Source organism: Oncorhynchus mykiss, chromosome 30, assembly GCF_057628025.1.
Source record: "Oncorhynchus mykiss isolate SJ-2025 chromosome 30, ASM5762802v1, whole genome shotgun sequence".
In the NCBI taxonomy this organism is placed as follows: Eukaryota; Metazoa; Chordata; class Actinopteri; order Salmoniformes; family Salmonidae; genus Oncorhynchus; species Oncorhynchus mykiss.
This window is the reverse complement of record NC_143051.1, coordinates 32,406,887-32,425,051: the sequence shown is the minus strand read 5'-3', so window position 1 is coordinate 32,425,051 and position 18,165 is coordinate 32,406,887. Positions and strand designations below refer to the sequence as shown.

The 18,165-nt window shown below is 42.7% G+C and overlaps 1 protein-coding gene across 2 annotated transcripts in view; it reads left to right on the top strand.

Moving 5' to 3' along the window:
* The window catches only part of LOC110488318 (F-actin-uncapping protein LRRC16A), a 29,304-nt gene that overhangs the window by 6,360 nt on the left and 4,779 nt on the right, over positions 1-18,165 (top strand). The window contains exons 4-34 of one of the 2 annotated variants that reach the window (XM_021560515.3): positions 2,325-2,384; positions 2,480-2,601; positions 2,941-3,038; positions 3,127-3,197; positions 3,462-3,535; positions 3,633-3,708; positions 5,428-5,516; positions 6,102-6,196; positions 6,409-6,495; positions 6,579-6,682; positions 6,909-6,986; positions 9,363-9,439; positions 9,600-9,704; positions 10,029-10,098; positions 10,357-10,438; positions 10,530-10,629; positions 10,751-10,805; positions 10,907-11,079; positions 11,198-11,266; positions 11,405-11,498; positions 11,690-11,788; positions 13,150-13,278; positions 13,556-13,672; positions 14,207-14,382; positions 14,917-15,004; positions 15,198-15,350; positions 15,470-15,524; positions 15,664-15,854; positions 15,982-16,097; positions 17,018-17,420; positions 18,012-18,045. In XM_021560515.3, the coding sequence (XP_021416190.3) occupies positions 2,325-2,384; positions 2,480-2,601; positions 2,941-3,038; positions 3,127-3,197; positions 3,462-3,535; positions 3,633-3,708; positions 5,428-5,516; positions 6,102-6,196; positions 6,409-6,495; positions 6,579-6,682; positions 6,909-6,986; positions 9,363-9,439; positions 9,600-9,704; positions 10,029-10,098; positions 10,357-10,438; positions 10,530-10,629; positions 10,751-10,805; positions 10,907-11,079; positions 11,198-11,266; positions 11,405-11,498; positions 11,690-11,788; positions 13,150-13,278; positions 13,556-13,672; positions 14,207-14,382; positions 14,917-15,004; positions 15,198-15,350; positions 15,470-15,524; positions 15,664-15,854; positions 15,982-16,097; positions 17,018-17,420; positions 18,012-18,045 (3,340 nt within the window). The remainder of the gene's footprint in view (positions 1-2,324; positions 2,385-2,479; positions 2,602-2,940; positions 3,039-3,126; positions 3,198-3,461; positions 3,536-3,632; positions 3,709-5,427; positions 5,517-6,101; positions 6,197-6,408; positions 6,496-6,578; positions 6,683-6,908; positions 6,987-9,362; positions 9,440-9,599; positions 9,705-10,028; positions 10,099-10,356; positions 10,439-10,529; positions 10,630-10,750; positions 10,806-10,906; positions 11,080-11,197; positions 11,267-11,404; positions 11,499-11,689; positions 11,789-13,149; positions 13,279-13,555; positions 13,673-14,206; positions 14,383-14,916; positions 15,005-15,197; positions 15,351-15,469; positions 15,525-15,663; positions 15,855-15,981; positions 16,098-17,017; positions 17,421-18,011; positions 18,046-18,165) is intronic. The other variant, XM_090228433.1, reaches the window with a different exon arrangement.

Sequence of the window (18,165 nt, the reverse complement as noted above, 5' to 3'; positions counted from 1 at the left end):
TATGACCACACTGGTAATAGATCAGTTGTTGTATTACTTGCGAGACACAGCTGAGTGAGCATGCATTTAAATAATTAGCTTTTTATTTTACTGTGCTAATGGCGCCTGCATCTGATGCTCAGTCTCATCGGAGGGAGAGAGCAGCAGACTGAGGGTCCGCCTCTCAACGTCCCGCCGATCCCTTTCCTCCGCTGACCAAAAAGGGACATCGTCTTCCAGCTAATGGCGAAAAAAATTATGGGGTAGTGTGTGTGTGTGTGTGTAGGCCATTGACAAATCTAAATGTAATCCATTTTCAATTCAGGCAGTGTAACAACAAAATGTGGAAAAACTCAAGGGGTGTGAATACTTTCTGAAGCTACTTCTTCAATTACTAGTCAAACCCATGCACTTAAACATTTTTTTAAGTTACACTATTTGCAGAGCCCTACAAGTATTCATGCTAATTACTCTTTCGGGTGTATTTTAGTCTTATACTCGTAACATCTGGAAAGGTGAAACCCCTGAGGGGATTTTTGGTAACACTGGGCTACATGCTTATTACAAGTTATACATAAAGTAATATAGCTGCAGGCTAAAGTTTTAGCATTTAGTTTTCCTGAATCCTGGAAAGAATTCATTGTATGATGGTGTTTGGATTATTATACGCTCTGTGTACGACAGAGGCTCAGTTTTTCCTGGGAGTAAAATCTTGCCCTTGGAGTTTTGTGTGCCGAGCAAAGACATTGGAGGGATTTAACAGCTGGAGAGGGGAGGTTTTTCTTTCCTCCTTCAGCCTGGGCCTCTAGCGTCAGAAAGATAGCAGCTCTGGATTAGTTTGACCTCCTCTCTCTCTCCCGTGTCATCCTGCCAGTTGTGTGTGGGTGGGTGGGGCTGCTTTGGGGTTTGTCCATCTACACTATATATACAAAAGTTTGTGGACACCCCTTCAAATGATTGGATTTGGCTATTTCAGCCACAGCCATTGCTGATGTGTATAAAATTGAGCACACAGCCATGCAATCTCCATAGAAAAACATTGTCAGTAGAATATCCTTACTGAAGTGCTCAGTGACTTTTAACATGGCACCATCCTAGGATGAGTTCCAAACTGCCTCTGGAAGCAACATCAGCACAAGAACTGTTCGTCGGGAGCTTCATGAAATGGGTTTCCAAGGCCGAGGAGCCGCACACAAGCCTAAGATCACCATGCGCAATGACAGGCGATGGCTGGACTGGTGTAATGCTCGCCGCCATTGGACTCTGGAGCAGTGGGAACGTGTTCTCTGGAGTGATGAATCATGCTTCGCCATCTGGCAGTCCGACGGACGAATCTGGGTTTGGCGGATGCCAGGAGAATCTCCCCCAATGCATAGTGCCCACTGTAAAGTTTGGTGGAGGAGAAATAATGGTCTGGGCTGTTTTTCATGGTTCTGAGTAGGCCACCTAGTTCCAGTGAAAGAAAATCTTAATGCTACAGCATAAAAGACATTCTAGACGATTCTGTGCTTCCAACTTTGCAACAGCTTAGCAACAGCTTGGGGAACGCCTTTTCCTGTTTCAGCATGACAATGCCCCCGTGCACGAAGCCGAGGTCCATCCGGAAATGGTTTGTCGAGATCAGTGTAGAAGAACTTGACTGGCCTGCACAGAGCCCTGACCTCAATGCCATCGAACCCCTTTGGGATGAATTTGAACACTGACTGTGAGCCAGGCCTAATCACCCAACATCAGTGCCCGACCTCAGTAATGCTCTTGTGGCTAGATGCTGTGGAGACTTGCTTCCATTGTTCCAACATCTAGTGGAAAACCTTCCCAGAAGAGTGGAGTCTGTTATAGCAGCAAAGGGGGGACCAACTCCATATTAATGGTCATGCTTTTGGAATGAGATGTCCACATACTTTTGATAATGTTGTGTATCTCAGTGCCTGTTTATTTTTTTTATTTTTTATTTTTTTTTATTTTTATTTTTTTTTTTACCTTTATTTAACCTGGCAAGTCAGTTAAGAACAAATTCTTATTTTCAATGACGGCCTGGGAACAGTGGGTTAACTGCCTGTTCAGGGGCAGAACGACAGATTTGTACCTTGTCAGCTCGGGGGTTTGAACTCGCAACCTTCCGGTTACTAGTCCAACACTCTAACCACTAGACTACCCTGCCGCCCCAGGGCGGACTTTGTGTCTCTTTTTTTGTCTGTGTTGGCCTTTTATAGCTGTGAAAGAGAAAGTGGACACGTGTGCTTCACATGTTTTTGATTTTATCAATGTGTTTTCCAACATTTTGATTCCATACCTTTTTTCATTTTTAGAGTATAGTACAGATTTTTGTTGTTGTGTGGTTTCAGATTGAACAGACCTTCAATTACCTAGATATACAGGGGATCATTAGTAACAAGCCCACTCAGGTAAGATAGTCCTGGCTTTAAACATTAAACAACTTCTGTTGAAACCAAACATGTTACAGACAGTATCAGTTGACACTGTGTTGCGCCCCCTACAGTTGTTGTTGGAGTATGACCGAGGCCAGCTGTCCCTGAAGCTTGGCTCTGTGGATGATGTGGATGAGGTGGTGGCCCACATTGGGAGCTGTCTACACAGAATCTGTCCAGGTCTCTCCCCAGCGTAGGTCCCCTCTACTTTGTCACGCTCTCTTTTTTTACTTTCTTTATTGTCACTTCATTATTCTTTTACTCATACAAGCACTTACATTAGTGAGTCACTCATTCACTCGCTTGCGTGCTCATTCACTCGCTTGCGTGCTCATTCACTCGCTTGCGTGCTCATTCACTCGCTTGCGTGCTCATTCACTTCCTCAGTCAGACTGTCACCCACTCTCACTTTACTCATGTCCGACATGCTAAAGTGACAGTGTGTGTTTTGTCCTCTGGGCTGACATGATAGAGTGACAGAAGTCGACATGGTAAAGTGACCGTTTGTGGTGTGTCCCCTGCACTGTGAAAGGAAGGCGATGAAGAAGTTGACCCTGAAGCCTCCTGAGAGGACGGCCGCCCTACAGTCTCTCTGGGAGGACCAGGCCACCACAGACCTAGGGCCGTGTGGTAACGTTATAATATAGAACATATTTCACAAAAATCCCAACTGTAACGTAGTTGACTTTCTGTATTCACCTCTCTCATTCTCTCCTAGGTGGTTTCTCCCACATGTACTGGTGTCTCTGTGACCAGCTGGGTCTGCCATTCAGAGAGGAGGTGCAGTGGGTTAGTAGATTTCTCTTTCTATTTCATTTAATATTGCTAATTGATCATAGTGGAACGGGGGCAATTTATGGAGGTCCAGTAGCCTGAATATCCTGTTCATGTAGATGGGCATCTGTGCTAAAGTTTCTAACATTGTATTTCTTGAAATACATGTATACTGACCTGGCTTGACATCCTGTGGGTTATTTTAGCTATATCAGTTCAAATGTTGCCGTTGTTTGAGTTATTCCCATCTTGGTCAAGTCTCTCCATGTTGCCCAACAGGATGTGGACACAATCTATCAGACCCAGGACACCAGGGAACTGAACCTGCAGGATTTCGTACATCTTGATAACCGGTAACTTCACTGCTGTCAAATGTACACATAGCGTGAACAACCGTGTCTTTTATACCATTCTGTTTTTGATAATCAATGCTATTTACTTCTCCTCTAGAGATTTGGTGGCCATCATTGTGGTCCTGGAGTATAACCAATGGTTCACCAAGCTCTCCATAAAGGACTACAAACTGGTACATTTCATTCTGAACCGTGCTGGTGACCATTTTCCATTTTCTGTTACACTTATGAAGGGAAAAACGATTTGCCATCGTACAGTTCAACATAGGTAAATACATTGGAGAAACAAGCATCATGCCACTCTTGAAGCGAGGTGGAAGTTAAATAAATTGTGAACACTTTACATTAAGCCTGTACTGAAGGTATATGCATTATGATTAGTGCTGGGCGATTAACTGACATTTCAGTTAATATAATTTAAAAAAACTAATTGACCAACGTCGGTTCAATTATTTGAATTCCATTTTGTTCTGTTTTTTTTTTTTTTTTTCCAAAGTTTCTCTAGAGATAAATCAGATCAAGCCCGAACTGTGCGATGTAGAAGGGAGTTGTAGTTTTTAACAGGCCAATATTCTAGGTAGTTTCCCACAGAAAACGTCATAATTAACTACTCTGGTCTGTGTGGGGTTGTTTGGGGTTTCTTTTACGCCTGCTATGTTAGGTTAGTATGGGGTAGACATGGAGAGGGAGAAGAAACGGAGAAATGGTTGCTTCACAAGGGATCTCTATCTCTAGGGATCTCTACTATCTCAGTGATTTGATAGTTTGTATTCAGCAGTCATAAAAGTGTCAAAACTGCACATTTTAGAGTGGCCTTTTATTATCCCCTGCAGATGGTGCAACCTGTGCAATGACCATGCTGTTTAATCAGCTTCTTGGTATGCCATGCCTGTCAGGTGGATGGATTCTCTTGGCAAAGGAGAAATGCAGAAGAAACAAGGATGTAAACAAATGTTGCACAAATGTGAAAGAACTAAGCTTTTGGTGCATATTGAAAATGTTGTGCATCTTTTATGGATCTTTTTATTTCAGCTCATGGAACATGTGACCAACACTTTACATGTTGCATTTTTTTTCCTTCTGTTTTTGAAGAACTACTAAAATAGGGATTTTGTCAGACAGCATAGAGATGAGATGATGACTTGGAATTAAAATAAGTCATCAAAAATAAAACAAATGTAATATATACAACAAATTAAATATTTTATTAAGGTGACAAATGATGGTTAATAAGTGGTAAGCAGTAATGGGCAGTCACTACCATCATGGGACTTTTATCAATTGTTTTATTCTGTGTTACAGCATTCAACCCACATAAAGCAGGCTGTAGTGCGTTTGTTTAAAAAATGATTGAAATCGAAAACCCTAAATGTTTAATAATCATGCCGAAATGACCTCAAACACTAATAGCTCAGCACTAATTTAGGATGCGGTTAAAATGCATTGTAAGACTTTCATTAAGTGCTTATTTTGTATTGAAACCATTCTTTATTATATAACTTCCACTGTCCTCTGAGAGTGGCTGAACACGCAATTGTAAAGGGGACACTGTCCACAGCAGGAAGAGGACAGCTGTGTGTGTATAAAGGAGTGTGTGTTCTGGTGGTGGCAGGCAGAGAGGAGGCATGCGGATGAGATGTCAGCAAGCGCTTATTAGTCAGGGATGGTGTGACTGCTGCTGATACTTAGTCATAGGAGGTGTGTGTGTGTGTGTGTGTGTGTTTGCTCGCACACTGTGTGTGTTTTGGTGAATGTGTCCTTGTGTGTGTTTGCATTTGCGTTCTTGTGTGTTTTATGCATTTGAAAGGTTTTACGTTTTTGTACAGTAAGTTATGCATGTGTTTACACAAGCCTGAGCGTGTTACTTTTCACACTGAAGTGTTTGCTTGCAGTCCACAGATGTGTGTGAACAAATTCTGCGAGTTGTGGCCCGCTCCAGTCGCTTAGAGGAGCTGGTTTTAGAGAATGCAGGTCTCAGAAGGTGAGCACTAAGCACTGGTAATAAGCTCTACTGGCTTTATTTTATCCCATATACAAACACACACAGATGCGGGTGCAAACACAAAACGCACACACAGTTTCAGAATGAATCATGCTCTCGAACGCAGCCACCTTCCATGCATGCTGTTCAATGGGAAGCTAAGGGAGCAAGCTCACACACTAGTTAAATACATGACTCACTATTATCAGAAATATACTTCATGTAGAAAATACTGAGAGAACTTATGTAGAGCTGTGGGAAAAAGTATACCCAATTGAGCTTCAGCCCAGCCCAAACGAAAAAGGGGGAATCGGGTGCTCGACTGAGGGACTTGAAAATCCCCAAAACATTCCTTACCCCTGGATACTTCAACTGGTGACTATCCAGAAAAATAAAGAGCGCTCTGTTTCTGCGTCAATCTGATAGATTTATTGACGGGAAAAACAAACATTAGGCTCTGATGAAGGCGATTCATGCCGAAACGTAAGCATGTTTTTCTTTATTCTCCCAGATAGGCACCGGTATCCTGGGGTAAGGAATGTTTTTGAGATTATGTAGAGCTGTGTCTTTTCTTGATATTTTCAGTGATTTCGTGCAGAAGCTAGCCAATGCTCTGACCTGCAACCCTGCCTCTGCACTTCACACCCTCAACCTTACAAACAACTCTCTGGAGGACAAGGGTACAACAAACTCCCTGCTTTCATTTTTTTTATTATGATATTCAATGATTTAGATATATAGGAAACTGCACAGATCTAGAATTCTAGCTTCTATTATTCTGTCCTACATTGGCATGGATCGTCTCAATGGCCAAATGTGTGTCTCAAAGCTTTAAGTTCATGAAAGGTTTAAGTCTGTTCATAAGTTTGTAATGCACTACATTTTTTTCTAGGCATATCTGCTCTCAGTGCACAGCTTGCCAAACTCCCAATGGGTCTCAAGCATTTGAACCTTTCAAAGACCTCCATATCGCAAAAAGGTATTGAAATCCCTAACCAATTTGCTTGACAAATATCATGTGTTATGTCATTTCCTCTGAACTTCCTGTGTATGTGTTGTCAGGGGTTAACAGTCTGTCCCAGGCGCTGAGTGCCAACCCTGCTGTCCCCACTACCCTCACACACCTGGACCTCTGTGGGAACTCACTCCGAGGAGACGACCTCTCAGTATGTACATCTCCTGGTAGAAGTTGCTAGCACAGATCAAGGATCAGCTAATACTCCACAAAGCCTAATCTTAATCATAAGGGGAGGGAGTGCAGAACTGATCTTAGGTTAGTGTTGTATTGGCAACATAATCAAAAGCATAAATGTTCTGTCCTGGCTTGGTTCCCCCTTCATTGTACTCAGTGTTTTGTTGTTTTCTTCATAATTTCTCTGACTCTTTTCACAGAATCTGTACAATTTCCTGGGTCAACATAACAGTCTAGTAACTCTGGATCTGTCCAGCAGTGACTGCTGTCTGGACCAAGTAAGTGAACCCCCATCCAATTCTAAAAATAATTCACACTGCTATAGTTAGGCAATGATTGGACAATTGGACTAACCCTTTTTATGGGCACATTACATACAGTGGGGCAAAAAAGTATTTAGTCAGCCACCAATTGTGCAACTTCTCCCACTTAAAAATATGAGAGAGGCCTGTAATTTTCATCATAGGTACACTTCAACTATGACAGACAAAATGAGAAAAACAAATCCAGAAAATCACATTGTAGGATTTTTAATGAATTGATTTGCAAATTATGGTGGAAAATAAGTATTTGGTCAATAACAAAAGTTTATCATACTTTGTTATATACCCTTTGTTGGCAATGACAGAGGGCAAACGTTTTCTGTAAGTCTTCACAAAGTTTTCACCCACTGTTGCTGGTATTATGGCCCATTCCTCCATGCAGATCTCCTCTAGAGCAGTGATGTTTTGGGGGTGTTGCTGGGCAACACGGACTTTCAACTCCCTCCAAAGATTTTCTATGGGGTTGAGATCTTGCTGATGGAAGGAGGTTTTCACTCAAAATCTCACGATACATGGCCCCATTCATTCTTTCCTTTACACGGATCAGTCGTCCTGGTCCCTTTGCAGAAAAACAGCCCCAAAGCATGATGTTTCCACCCCCATGCTTCACAGTAGGTATGGTGTTCTTTGGATGCAACTCAGCATTCTTTGTCCTCCAAACACGACGAGTTGAGTTTTTACCAAAAAGTTCTATTTTGGTTTCATCTGACCATGACATTCTCCCAATCTTCGTCTGGATCATCCAAATGCTCTCTAGCAAACTTCAGACGGGCCTGGACATGTACTGGCTTAAGCAGGGGGACACTGCAGGATTTTGAGTCCCTGGCGGCGTAGTGTGTTACTGATGGTAGGCTTTGTTACTTTGGTCCCAGCTCTCTGGAGGTCATTCACTAGGTGTCCCCCCCCGTGTGGTTCTGGGATTTTTTGCTCATCGTTCTTGTGATCATTTTGACCCCACGGGTGTGAGAACTTGCGTGGAGACCCAGATCGAGGGAGATTATCAGTGGTCTTGTATGTCTTCCATTTCCTAATAATTGCTCCCACAGTGGATTTCTTCAAACCAAGCTGCTTACCTATTGCAGATTGTCTTCCCAGCCTGGTGTCCTTTGACAGCTCTTTGGTCTTGGCCATAGTGTAGTTTGTAGTGTGACTGTTTGAGGTTGTGGACAAGTGTCTTTTATACTGATAACAATTTCAAACAGGTGCCATTAATACAGGTAATGAGTGGAGGACAAAGGAGCCTCTTAAAGAAGTTGTTACAGGTCTGTGAGAGCCAGAAGTCTTGCTTGTTTGTAGGTGACCAAATACTTATTTTCCACCATAATTTGCAAATAAATTAAAAATCCTACAATGTGATTTTCTGGATTGTTTTTTTCTCATTTTGTCTGTCATAGTTGAAGTGTACCTATGATGAAAATGACAGGCCTCTCTCATATTTTTAAGTGGGAGAAGTTGCACAATTGGTGGCTGACTAAATACTTTTTTGCCCCACTGTATGTAATGTGCCCATAAAAAGGGTTAGTCCAATTGTCCAATCATTGCCTAACTATAGCAGTGTGAATTATTATATTCTAAACCGAATCAATAATCTATATTAAGTAGATTAGTTTAATTGTAATAATATGCAATTGGCCTCCCGAGTGCCGCAGTTGTCTAAGGCACTGTGTCGCAGTACTAGAGGCGTCACTACAGACCTGGGTCTGATCCCAGGCTGTGTCGCAGCTGACTGCGACCGGGAGACCCATGAGGTGGCGCACAATTGGCCCAGTCCAGGTTAGGGGAGGGTTTGGCTGGCCGGTATGTCCTTGTCCCATCGCGCTCTAGCGACTCCTTGTGGTGGGCCGGGTGCATGCATGCTGACTATGTTTTGTACAGTTTTTCCTCCGACACATTGGTGCGACTGGCTTCCGGGTTAAGCGAGTAGTGTGTCAAGAAGCAGTGCGGCTTGGCAGGGTGTTTCGTAAGACTCATGGCTTTTGACCTCTGCCTCTCCCGAGTCCATACGGGAGTTGCAGCAATGAGTCAAGACTGTAACTACCAATTGGATATCACAAAATTGGAGAGAAAAAGTACAACAAAAAATTATAGTATGCAATGACAGTGAACATATTTGGATATCATGTGAGCACTGTTTATAAGTAGTGTGCTGTCTGCTTTTGATATCACTTATAGTTATATTTATGGATCTTGTTGTTATATTTGTTGCTATGCAAATGGCCAGTCCATTTTGTAAAATACTGTCTGTAGTTCCCTAGACTGTGAGCTTGGATAAAAGCTGTGATGTCACTTGACTAGTCCATGTTGTTCAGATGCTCAACACCTGTCTTCCAGGTCTGCACTTCACTTCTACGAGGTTCTCTCAAGCACCTCTCAGTGCTCAACATGTCGAAGAGTGTTTTCTCTCACAGGTGAGCCATACAACAACAGAATCACTTGCTTATGCTAAAATAAGCCTGTCACTCAATAGTTGCTGTTGTCTTCGTATACTGCTCAGTTTGTCAAAGTGAGAACACCTGAGAACTTCAGAACAAATAACCCAAGTGTGTTGGCCTTCTTTTTAACCCACAGGAGAAGTAAAGATGTCCCGCATTCCTTCAAGCAGTTCTTTGGCACTGCACTGGCGCTGAGCAGTGTCAACCTGTCTGGAACCAAGCTCCCCCTGGAGGCACTCAAGTGAGCTTGCAGTCTGCTCCATTTAACTGTATTACACCAAGAATGAAAATATGATCTAGAAAACTGGAGAATATTCCTGGAGAAACTGTGCATGTCTATAAATGGTTAGTGATGTATCTTTTAGACAGGATGTCATAGTTATTTTGCTTTTTAAACGTTTTTATGTTAAAGTAAGTAGTATGGAAACATTACTTCAAGTTGCAGTGAACAAGAAAGCAATCTAATCACACCAATTATTTAAATCCTGCATACTTCAGTCTGCTTTGATGATTTAACTGAATAGAAAAGGAACCGTTGAGTTTGAATTAGTTTCTTTCTCTTCAGAGCACTTTTACTAGGTCTTGGTTGCAATCCTAATCTCAGTGAAGTATCACTGGATCTCAGCAGCTCTGAGGTAAGAGGCTGAACTACTGCCTTGGCCCTGGCACAGTTACCTGAATCTCATGAGGGAGAAATTAAAGGGGAAGTCTACTCTGAAATAAAATTCTAAAATTAAATGTTGACTTGACACCCCTTTATTATTTGGGCTGATGCTCTGCATATTCTGAATTTGAATTACTTAGCTTTATTTACTTGTGTACCCTGAATGACAATCAAATACATCACCAAAATACACTTGCTTTCGCTTAATGTTTTGTTTGTGTTACTTCAGCTAAGATCTGGAGGCTCTCAGATTCTGGAGGGCTGCATAGCTGAGATTCCCAACATCTCCAGCCTGGACATCTCAGACAACGGTGAGGCCTGAGTAGATAGACACTGTATGTACATTCATTGTGAATGTACCTTGATTTTTTTACTTGATATTGTGTTAAATGTGATGCTCAGGTTTGGATTCAGACCTGACCACTCTCTTGGTGTGGCTGGCCAAAAATCGCTCCATCCGCCACCTCTCACTGGGCAAGAACTTCAATAACATCAAATCCAAGTACGAGACTTTGGAATTAGATTTTTTTATTTTAATTTTAATTAGCCTGTCACTTAATATCCTCCTGTTTGTATTGTCCTCTCTGTCTGGAATGTAACGAAGTATGCATGTCTTCCCACAGAAATTTGTCTCAAGTCTTGGACAACCTGGTGCACATGATACAGGAGGAGGAATCGGTGAGTTGACTCTTATGGTGACACTTAGCCATAACAGCTTAGCATAAAAATGTGTCTTAACCATTCATTACCATCGTTCAACTAACCTCTTTGTCACTTAGCCACTGACGTCCCTCTCCCTGGCCGACTCCAAGCTGAAGGGAGATCTGTCCATCGTGCTGAACGCTCTGGGCAGCAACACCAGCCTGATCCGGGTGGACATCAGTGGCAACGGCATGGGAGACATGGGGGCCAAGATGCTGGCCAAGGCCCTACAGATCAACACCAAGCTCCGGTAAGAGGTCAAGGCTCAAGAAGAGGTCCACAAGGGTCAACTGTGCCAAGTTCCAATACTGCATAATATGGATTCTACTATGTTATATTCTTTGTTATCTCTTATGCGTTTTGTACAGGACAGTTATGTGGGACAAAAACAATGTCAGCCTACAAGGCCTCCAGGATGTGGCAGCTGCTTTAGAAAAGTATGTATTTCTGTGTGTCACAATTGTATATTTATTTATACTCCTCTGCACATCTTCCCATGGATATTTTGGTTAGGATATATGAGTAGGCATACAATTAGTTACATATACAGTACTGTTACCCTCTCTTTCTTTCAGGAACCACACCATTCGCTTCATGCCTATCCCCATCATCGATGCTGCCCAGGCCCTCAAGGCCAGCCCTGAGAAAACAGAGGACGCCCTACTAAAGGTCAAAGTTCACATTTGTCTGCATGGTGGATATGAACTCATAACAGAATTGTTGTCAATTGTCATTGATAAGAAGGCATCGATAGCAGTGTTGAATGCAAAAATGGTCACATTTCCATCAACATGAATATTATTATATTTTTTAAACGTTTTATTTTTGATATCGATCTCTACAAATCAATTCCCCTGCAGATGGAGCAGTATCTCCTAAGAAACCATGAGACTCGAAAATACCTCCAAGAGCAAGCTTACCGGCTTCAGCAAGGCATTGTCACGACAACCACACAACAGGTGACCCCTCTGTTTATATGTTTGATATGCAACTTTGGTATTTTATTTGAATCCCCATCAGCTGTTGCAAAAGCAGCAGCTACTCTTCCTGGGGTCCACACAAAACATGAAACATACAGAGCATCAATAGACAAGAACGGCTCAAGGACAGAACTACATACATTATTTAAAAAGGTACACACAGCCTACATATCAATGCATACACACAAACTATCTATGTCAAATAGGGCGTTGTGCCGCCAGGTGTTGCTTTATCTGTTTTTTGAAACCAGGTTTGCTGTTTATTTGAGCAATATGAGATGGACAGAAGTTTCATGCAATAAGGGCTCTATATAATACTGAATGCTTTCTTGAATTTGTTCTGGATTTGGGCACTGTGAAAAGACCCCTGGTGGCATGTCTGTTAGGATAAGTGTGTGTCAGAGCTGTGTGTAAGTTGAATATGCAAACAATTTGGGACTTTCAATACATTGACTGCATCACTTTTTATAAGAAACATTAGTCTCTACACAACTCTTAGCCAAGAGAGACTGGCATGCATAGTATTTATATCAGCCCTCTGATTACAATGAAGCGCAAAACATGCCGCTCTGTTCTGGACCAGCTGCAGCTTAACTAGGTCTCTCCTTGCAGCACTGGACCACACGACTAGACAATAATCAAAATGAGACAAAACCAAGTAATTTAGTCTTCTCAACTTGTACAACAGCCATACCATTCATTACCAGATTCAGCTGAGGTCTAGAACTTAAGGAATTATTTGTACCAAATACAATGCTCTTAGTTTTAGAGATGTTCAGGGCCAGTTTATTACTGGCCACCCATTCCAAAACAAACTCTTTGTTAAGGGTTTCAGTGACTTCATTAGCTGTGGTTGCTGATGCGTGTGTGGTTAAGTCCTCAGCATACATGGACACACATGCTTTGTTTTAATGCCAGTGGCAGGTCATTGATAAACTTACAGAAGAGTAGAGGGCCTAGAGAGCTGCCCTGCGGTACACCACACTTTACATGTTTGACATTAGAGAAGCTTCCATTAATGAAAACCCTTTGAGTTCTATTAAATAGCTTTGAATACACAAAATGGCAGAGGTGGAAAAGCCATAACGCGTCCGTTTTTTTCAACAAAAGGTTATCTACAATAATATCAAAGGCTGCACTGAAATCTAAAAGTACAGCTTCCACAATCTTATTATTATCATTTTCTTTAATTTGTCTCTGCACTTTTTGGATAAATGTTAGTAGTACATTGAGTTTCCACTGGAGAAATTTAAAGTTACATAATACATTAAGTGTTGAATGCCCATAAACCATTACATCCTCTAATAACCTCTGAACCCTCCTGCCTTCTGCTGCTCCAGATGATGGACATGATCTGTGTAAAGGTGCAGGACCACCTGAACTCCCTGAGGTATACAGAGACCGATGTCGTCCAGGAGGACATGAAGGTGGCCAAGAACCTCATGAAGGACGCCAGGAACTCCAAAAGAGTGAGCTGAGAACCAGACATATTGTTCTCATAGAATCGGTAGAACATACAGTATGAACGCAGAAGTGATAGAGCGTGGATTTCAACCTTTGATCTAGAGAGACAAAAATGACAGGGTAAACATTAACCTCAAACTCTACATGGGACATCCTGGTTAAATAACATTTAGAAAAACGAGGATACAAGAAAAGAGAGCCTCAAACTCAAATGTTTTTATTTTTGTCTCTTCCCCTCTTTCCCTGTCTGCCCCTCCTTCCAAACCCTGCTCATCTACCTAGCTGCTGCCCAACCTGTACCACATGAGGGGATCTCCTGGTGGCATGGGCAGCCCCATTCAGGACAAGCTAGAGTCCATGGCCGGAGAGATAGCCAGGGTCATGGATGGACAGCTACAGGTACGCAACAGTCAACACAGCAGTAAATGAAAAATGTATTTTATTTTTCGAGACAGATATTTTGGGTGTTGATTTATCTTAGTGAATAACATAGTCCAGTCCTCGAAGTTGGATGTTTTTGTTCGGCACAAGTGGTCATGTGCTTGATGATTTAATGATTAATTGAGTAGTTGGCTTGAACAAAACTATGCAACCTGAGACACTGCCCTAGTCCTTGCAGCAACTGAATCCTGATTAAGGATTTTGAGACTGATTCCCTGACCTGTCAATGTTTTTAGTTTGCTGTTTTATGATTTTGTTATACTCTTGTGAATTCTATATTTTTTTACTAGATTACTTGTAGTTTTTCATGTCTGTCTGTAATTGTGTAATTACTTGGTGCTGCCTATCTTGGCCAGGACGCTTTTAAAAAAGAGATTTCAAACCTCAATGAGCCCTTCCTGGTTAAATTTTTTTTTTTAAATAAATGGAATAACAACGTAAGCTAGCACAATTAACTTGCCAACCCCGCTTCTCTCTCTCCCCCACTCCCAGACGTTGTTGCAGTCTATGGTTGACACCGCTGAGGGCCTCTGTCCCCATGTGATGAAGAGGAGCAACCTGCACCAGGAGCTGATGAAGGCAGGTGCAGGCAGGATGACCATCCCCCATAGCTTCATCACCACCACACTACTGGAACAGTCAGGAGTCGACATCATCAACAAGATCAGGTGATCACCACATGGCCTGGTCAAGATCGCTAGCAGATGTTCTCATACAAAGTGACTAACAACAAGTGCATTCAGCTAAGGAGAGGAAAACAACAAAACAATAGTATCTCCAAAAGCAGTTTGAAGAGTCATGCTGGGTTCTGGTCCAATGGTAGTCCTGCTGAACCCGGACTACGCATTGCCTGCTTTGTGCCCATCACAAGTGACCTTCAACAGATAAACGCTGGGGGGGCTGGATTGGAGGAGCCCTTTTGAGACCTAATCAGTAAATCATTTCAAGTGTAGATGGTATCAGTTAATGTGAATTCAAACTGAATCAGTTCCTTGTGATCTGATCTGTGTATGACATCATAGACCTAGTGAAATAATTATGATTATGTCACATAGCCTTAGCTGATAACCTTGCAATGTATGTAAACGTCACTCTCAGAAAACTACTGTAACATAGTCTGTAACTATATGCAGCCCAGTCTTGATACATTGCAGGTAGTAGAGAGGTAGTATCTGCCTCATGTTCTCCTCTCTGTCACACAGTGAAGTGAAGCTCAGTATGGCTTCCTTTCTCTCAGACCGTATCGTGGATGAGATCTTGGAATCTCTGTCCCGTTCCCAAAACACTCTGGTCAGTACTGTATATTAAAATAGATTATTTCTCTTCCGCACACATGCATGCACGCACACACAGAGAGACACAATAATGCACTTTTGCTTAAATGACTTGTAATCCTGATTTAGGGTGCTTCTGCACCACATCAAAGCAAATACCGGTGAAGAAACACTGACCGTGTATGCCTTTTCCTCCCTTCCCACCCCAGGCAGAACACCTGACCAGGAAACCTCAACCTCTTCTCCACCAGGAGCCCAACAAGATGGAGGTGCTGGAGGAGACAGTCCTCCAACCTGAGGCCCAGACCCAGGAGCAGAGTCCTCACCATGCTGAGAGGCTGGAGGAGATGGACACATGTGTGGTAACTAAGACTAGTCCATGTGAAGTTTTGTGATCCATATCTGCTGTACTGAAGCATGACTCACCTGCTGACTGTTTTTTTTTCTCAACTGTGTTTGTGACCTGCGGATGACACCCAAGTCCAAGAGGAAGAGCATTCTCTGCAGGATGCTGCGGCCTGTATCTGTGGCCTTTGGTGAGTTTATGTTCTACATCCCAGGTACAGTAGATCTGGTCAAATACATTTAGATTAGAGTAGTAATGTACTATTTCCGCAACTTGGAATGAGAGAGGTTTGGTTTTGCCTCGTCTATTGATGGTTGGTTGTTCATCAGAAATGGAGTTTGACTTGGACAAGGCCCTGGAAGAAGTGCCTATATATGAGGAGGATCCGCCCCCTCCTGCCCCATCGGACAAGAAGCCGACTTACTTTGGCGAGCTGCCCACTATGGAGGCCCGAAAGCTAGAGCACCACACCAAGCTCCGCCCCAAACCGAAAAAGAGGACCAAACCTAGCCGAGCACCAGTAAGAGGCCTTCCACCTGCCCCCTCTTTCCACCTGCCCCCTCTCTTTCTCCCTCTTCCACTCTTTCTATGTCTACCTACTATTCTGTATTGCTTGATGTAGGCCTAAATATTTTTGGGGTTTTCAGCGGGAACCAATCTGCACCTCTCCACCACCAGAAGTGGAGCAGAATGACCTCCTGGGGAAAGTGGATGAGGGTGTTGATGAATTCTTCTACAAGAAAATCACCAAACTTAGTTTTAAGTGAGTCTTAATTCCTATTAGGCTGAACTCTTCCCAAAAAGTAAATGACATTACTCAACGTTTTAGAATAAATTATTCTAGTTTCCGTAAGATTGAAATAACTCTGTGTTTTGTGTTAAAGCATGCAGCAGTAAGCCATCAATGGCTAGATTGTTTGCAGGCTAACTAGCTATGGGTAAATGCCAAAATAAAGGAAACACCAAAGTGTCTTAAGGCGTTGGGCCAGAACAGCTTCAGTGAACTTTGGCATAGATTCTACAAGTGTCTGGAACTCTATTGGAGTTGTTGATGGTGGCGCAAAACCCCGTGTCAGGAGCCGCTCCACAATCTCACATCATTTAAAGAAAAATGTATTTAACCTTTTATTTATCTAGCCAAGTCAGTTAAGAACAAATTCTTATTTACAATGACTGCCTACCGGGGGACAGTGGGTTAAATGCCTTGTTCAGGGGCAGAATGACAGATTTTTCCTTTTGTCAGCTCTGGGATTCAATCCAGCAAACTTTGGGTTACAGGCCCAACGCTCTAACCACTAGGATACGTACTGTCCCCATAAGTGTTCAGGAGGATCTGGTGACTGAGACACACACACACACACCCTTTAAATCCCCTATGCTCATTTGAGACCCCCTTTTCAAAGTCGCTGAGATCTCTAGCTATGGTAGCCAAAATAATGGGCAACTGGGAATTTGTATACATGACCCTAAGCACGATGGGATAATAATTGCTTAATTAACTGAGGAGCCACACCTGTTTGGAAGCACCTGCTTTCAATATACTTTGTGTCCCTCATTTACTCAAGTGTTTGCTTTATTTTGGCTTGTTTACCTGTACCTTTTTAATACCTGTATTTAGAAGTTGTTAATTATAGAAGTTGTGAGTGTGTACTGTTCAGCAAAAGCCTTCTTTAACATTTCCAGACGACCCACCCTGAGGGGCTCCTCCAACATCCAGGAGGGGTCGGAGAAGAAACGGGAATCCCGTAAAAGCGGCTTCCTTAACCTCATCAAGTCTCGCACCTCAAAGTCCGAGAAGAGCCATGGAACAGCTGCCATCACCACCCAAGCTGCTGCGACTGTCAGCACTGTGACAGAGAAGCCCTTGTCCCCCAAGGCTCCGTTGTGGGACCACTCTGAAATCTCCCCTGACCACTCACGAAAGCCGCCAACCCCTGAACCCACTGAGGAACAGCACTCTGAGAGTGACAGTAAGGGTAGTCCTCATGGTGGCCGGCACTTTGGGGTCCCCGTAATGGGCCCCCTAATGGGAATGGACCTCCTGGCGGAGATGAGAAAAATGCATGAGAAAATAGTCGCTCATAAGGTGGGTAAACTGACCAGATTTAGCTCCTTTTGACTCTTAAGTGTATGAGTCAGTAGCACCCCTTAGCACAGCGGTTTGGTTTTAGCCTTAACACTACACAGCATTTTGGTTTTAGCCTTAACACTACACAGCTGATTCAAAGGAGCAAAGCTTGATGATTTGTTGATTATTTTAATCAGATGTGTAGTGCTAGGGCAACGTGAACCCCTTGGGAGTCCCGAGGATCGAGTTTGGGAAACCCTGCCGTAGCATCATTGAACTACTGAATAATGACCTTCTTTACAGGGTAACACACAACCTCTTCTGAAAAAGTCCCAGATAGTAAGGAATAAACAGTTCTTGTTCTTTTAAAGTTTTCCTGTCTTCAACTGTAGATCTACCAGTCACTTGGAAAACTACAGATTGTCATGAGTTTATAACTGTGAAGGTGCCGCCCTGTAGTGGCTTTATATGGAACATCCATGTCTCAGCTTGGTTCAGACTGTTGAATACAGAACCATGCAGTGGAAAAAACAATTGTGCCTCTAGAATCAGGTTTAGGACTAAAGACATTGGACATACTGAAAGACGTTTGTTTGTTATTTTTTACAGTCGGACTCTTCAGACAAGGCAGATGATAAAAAAGGTGAGTTGGCATCTATATCCCAATCAGGTAATTAGATTTGAATTTGAATTACATTTAGTGATATCTTAATCTTTATGTACAGAAGGATGGCTCAACTTAATTATGCTACGTCTGTCTTGC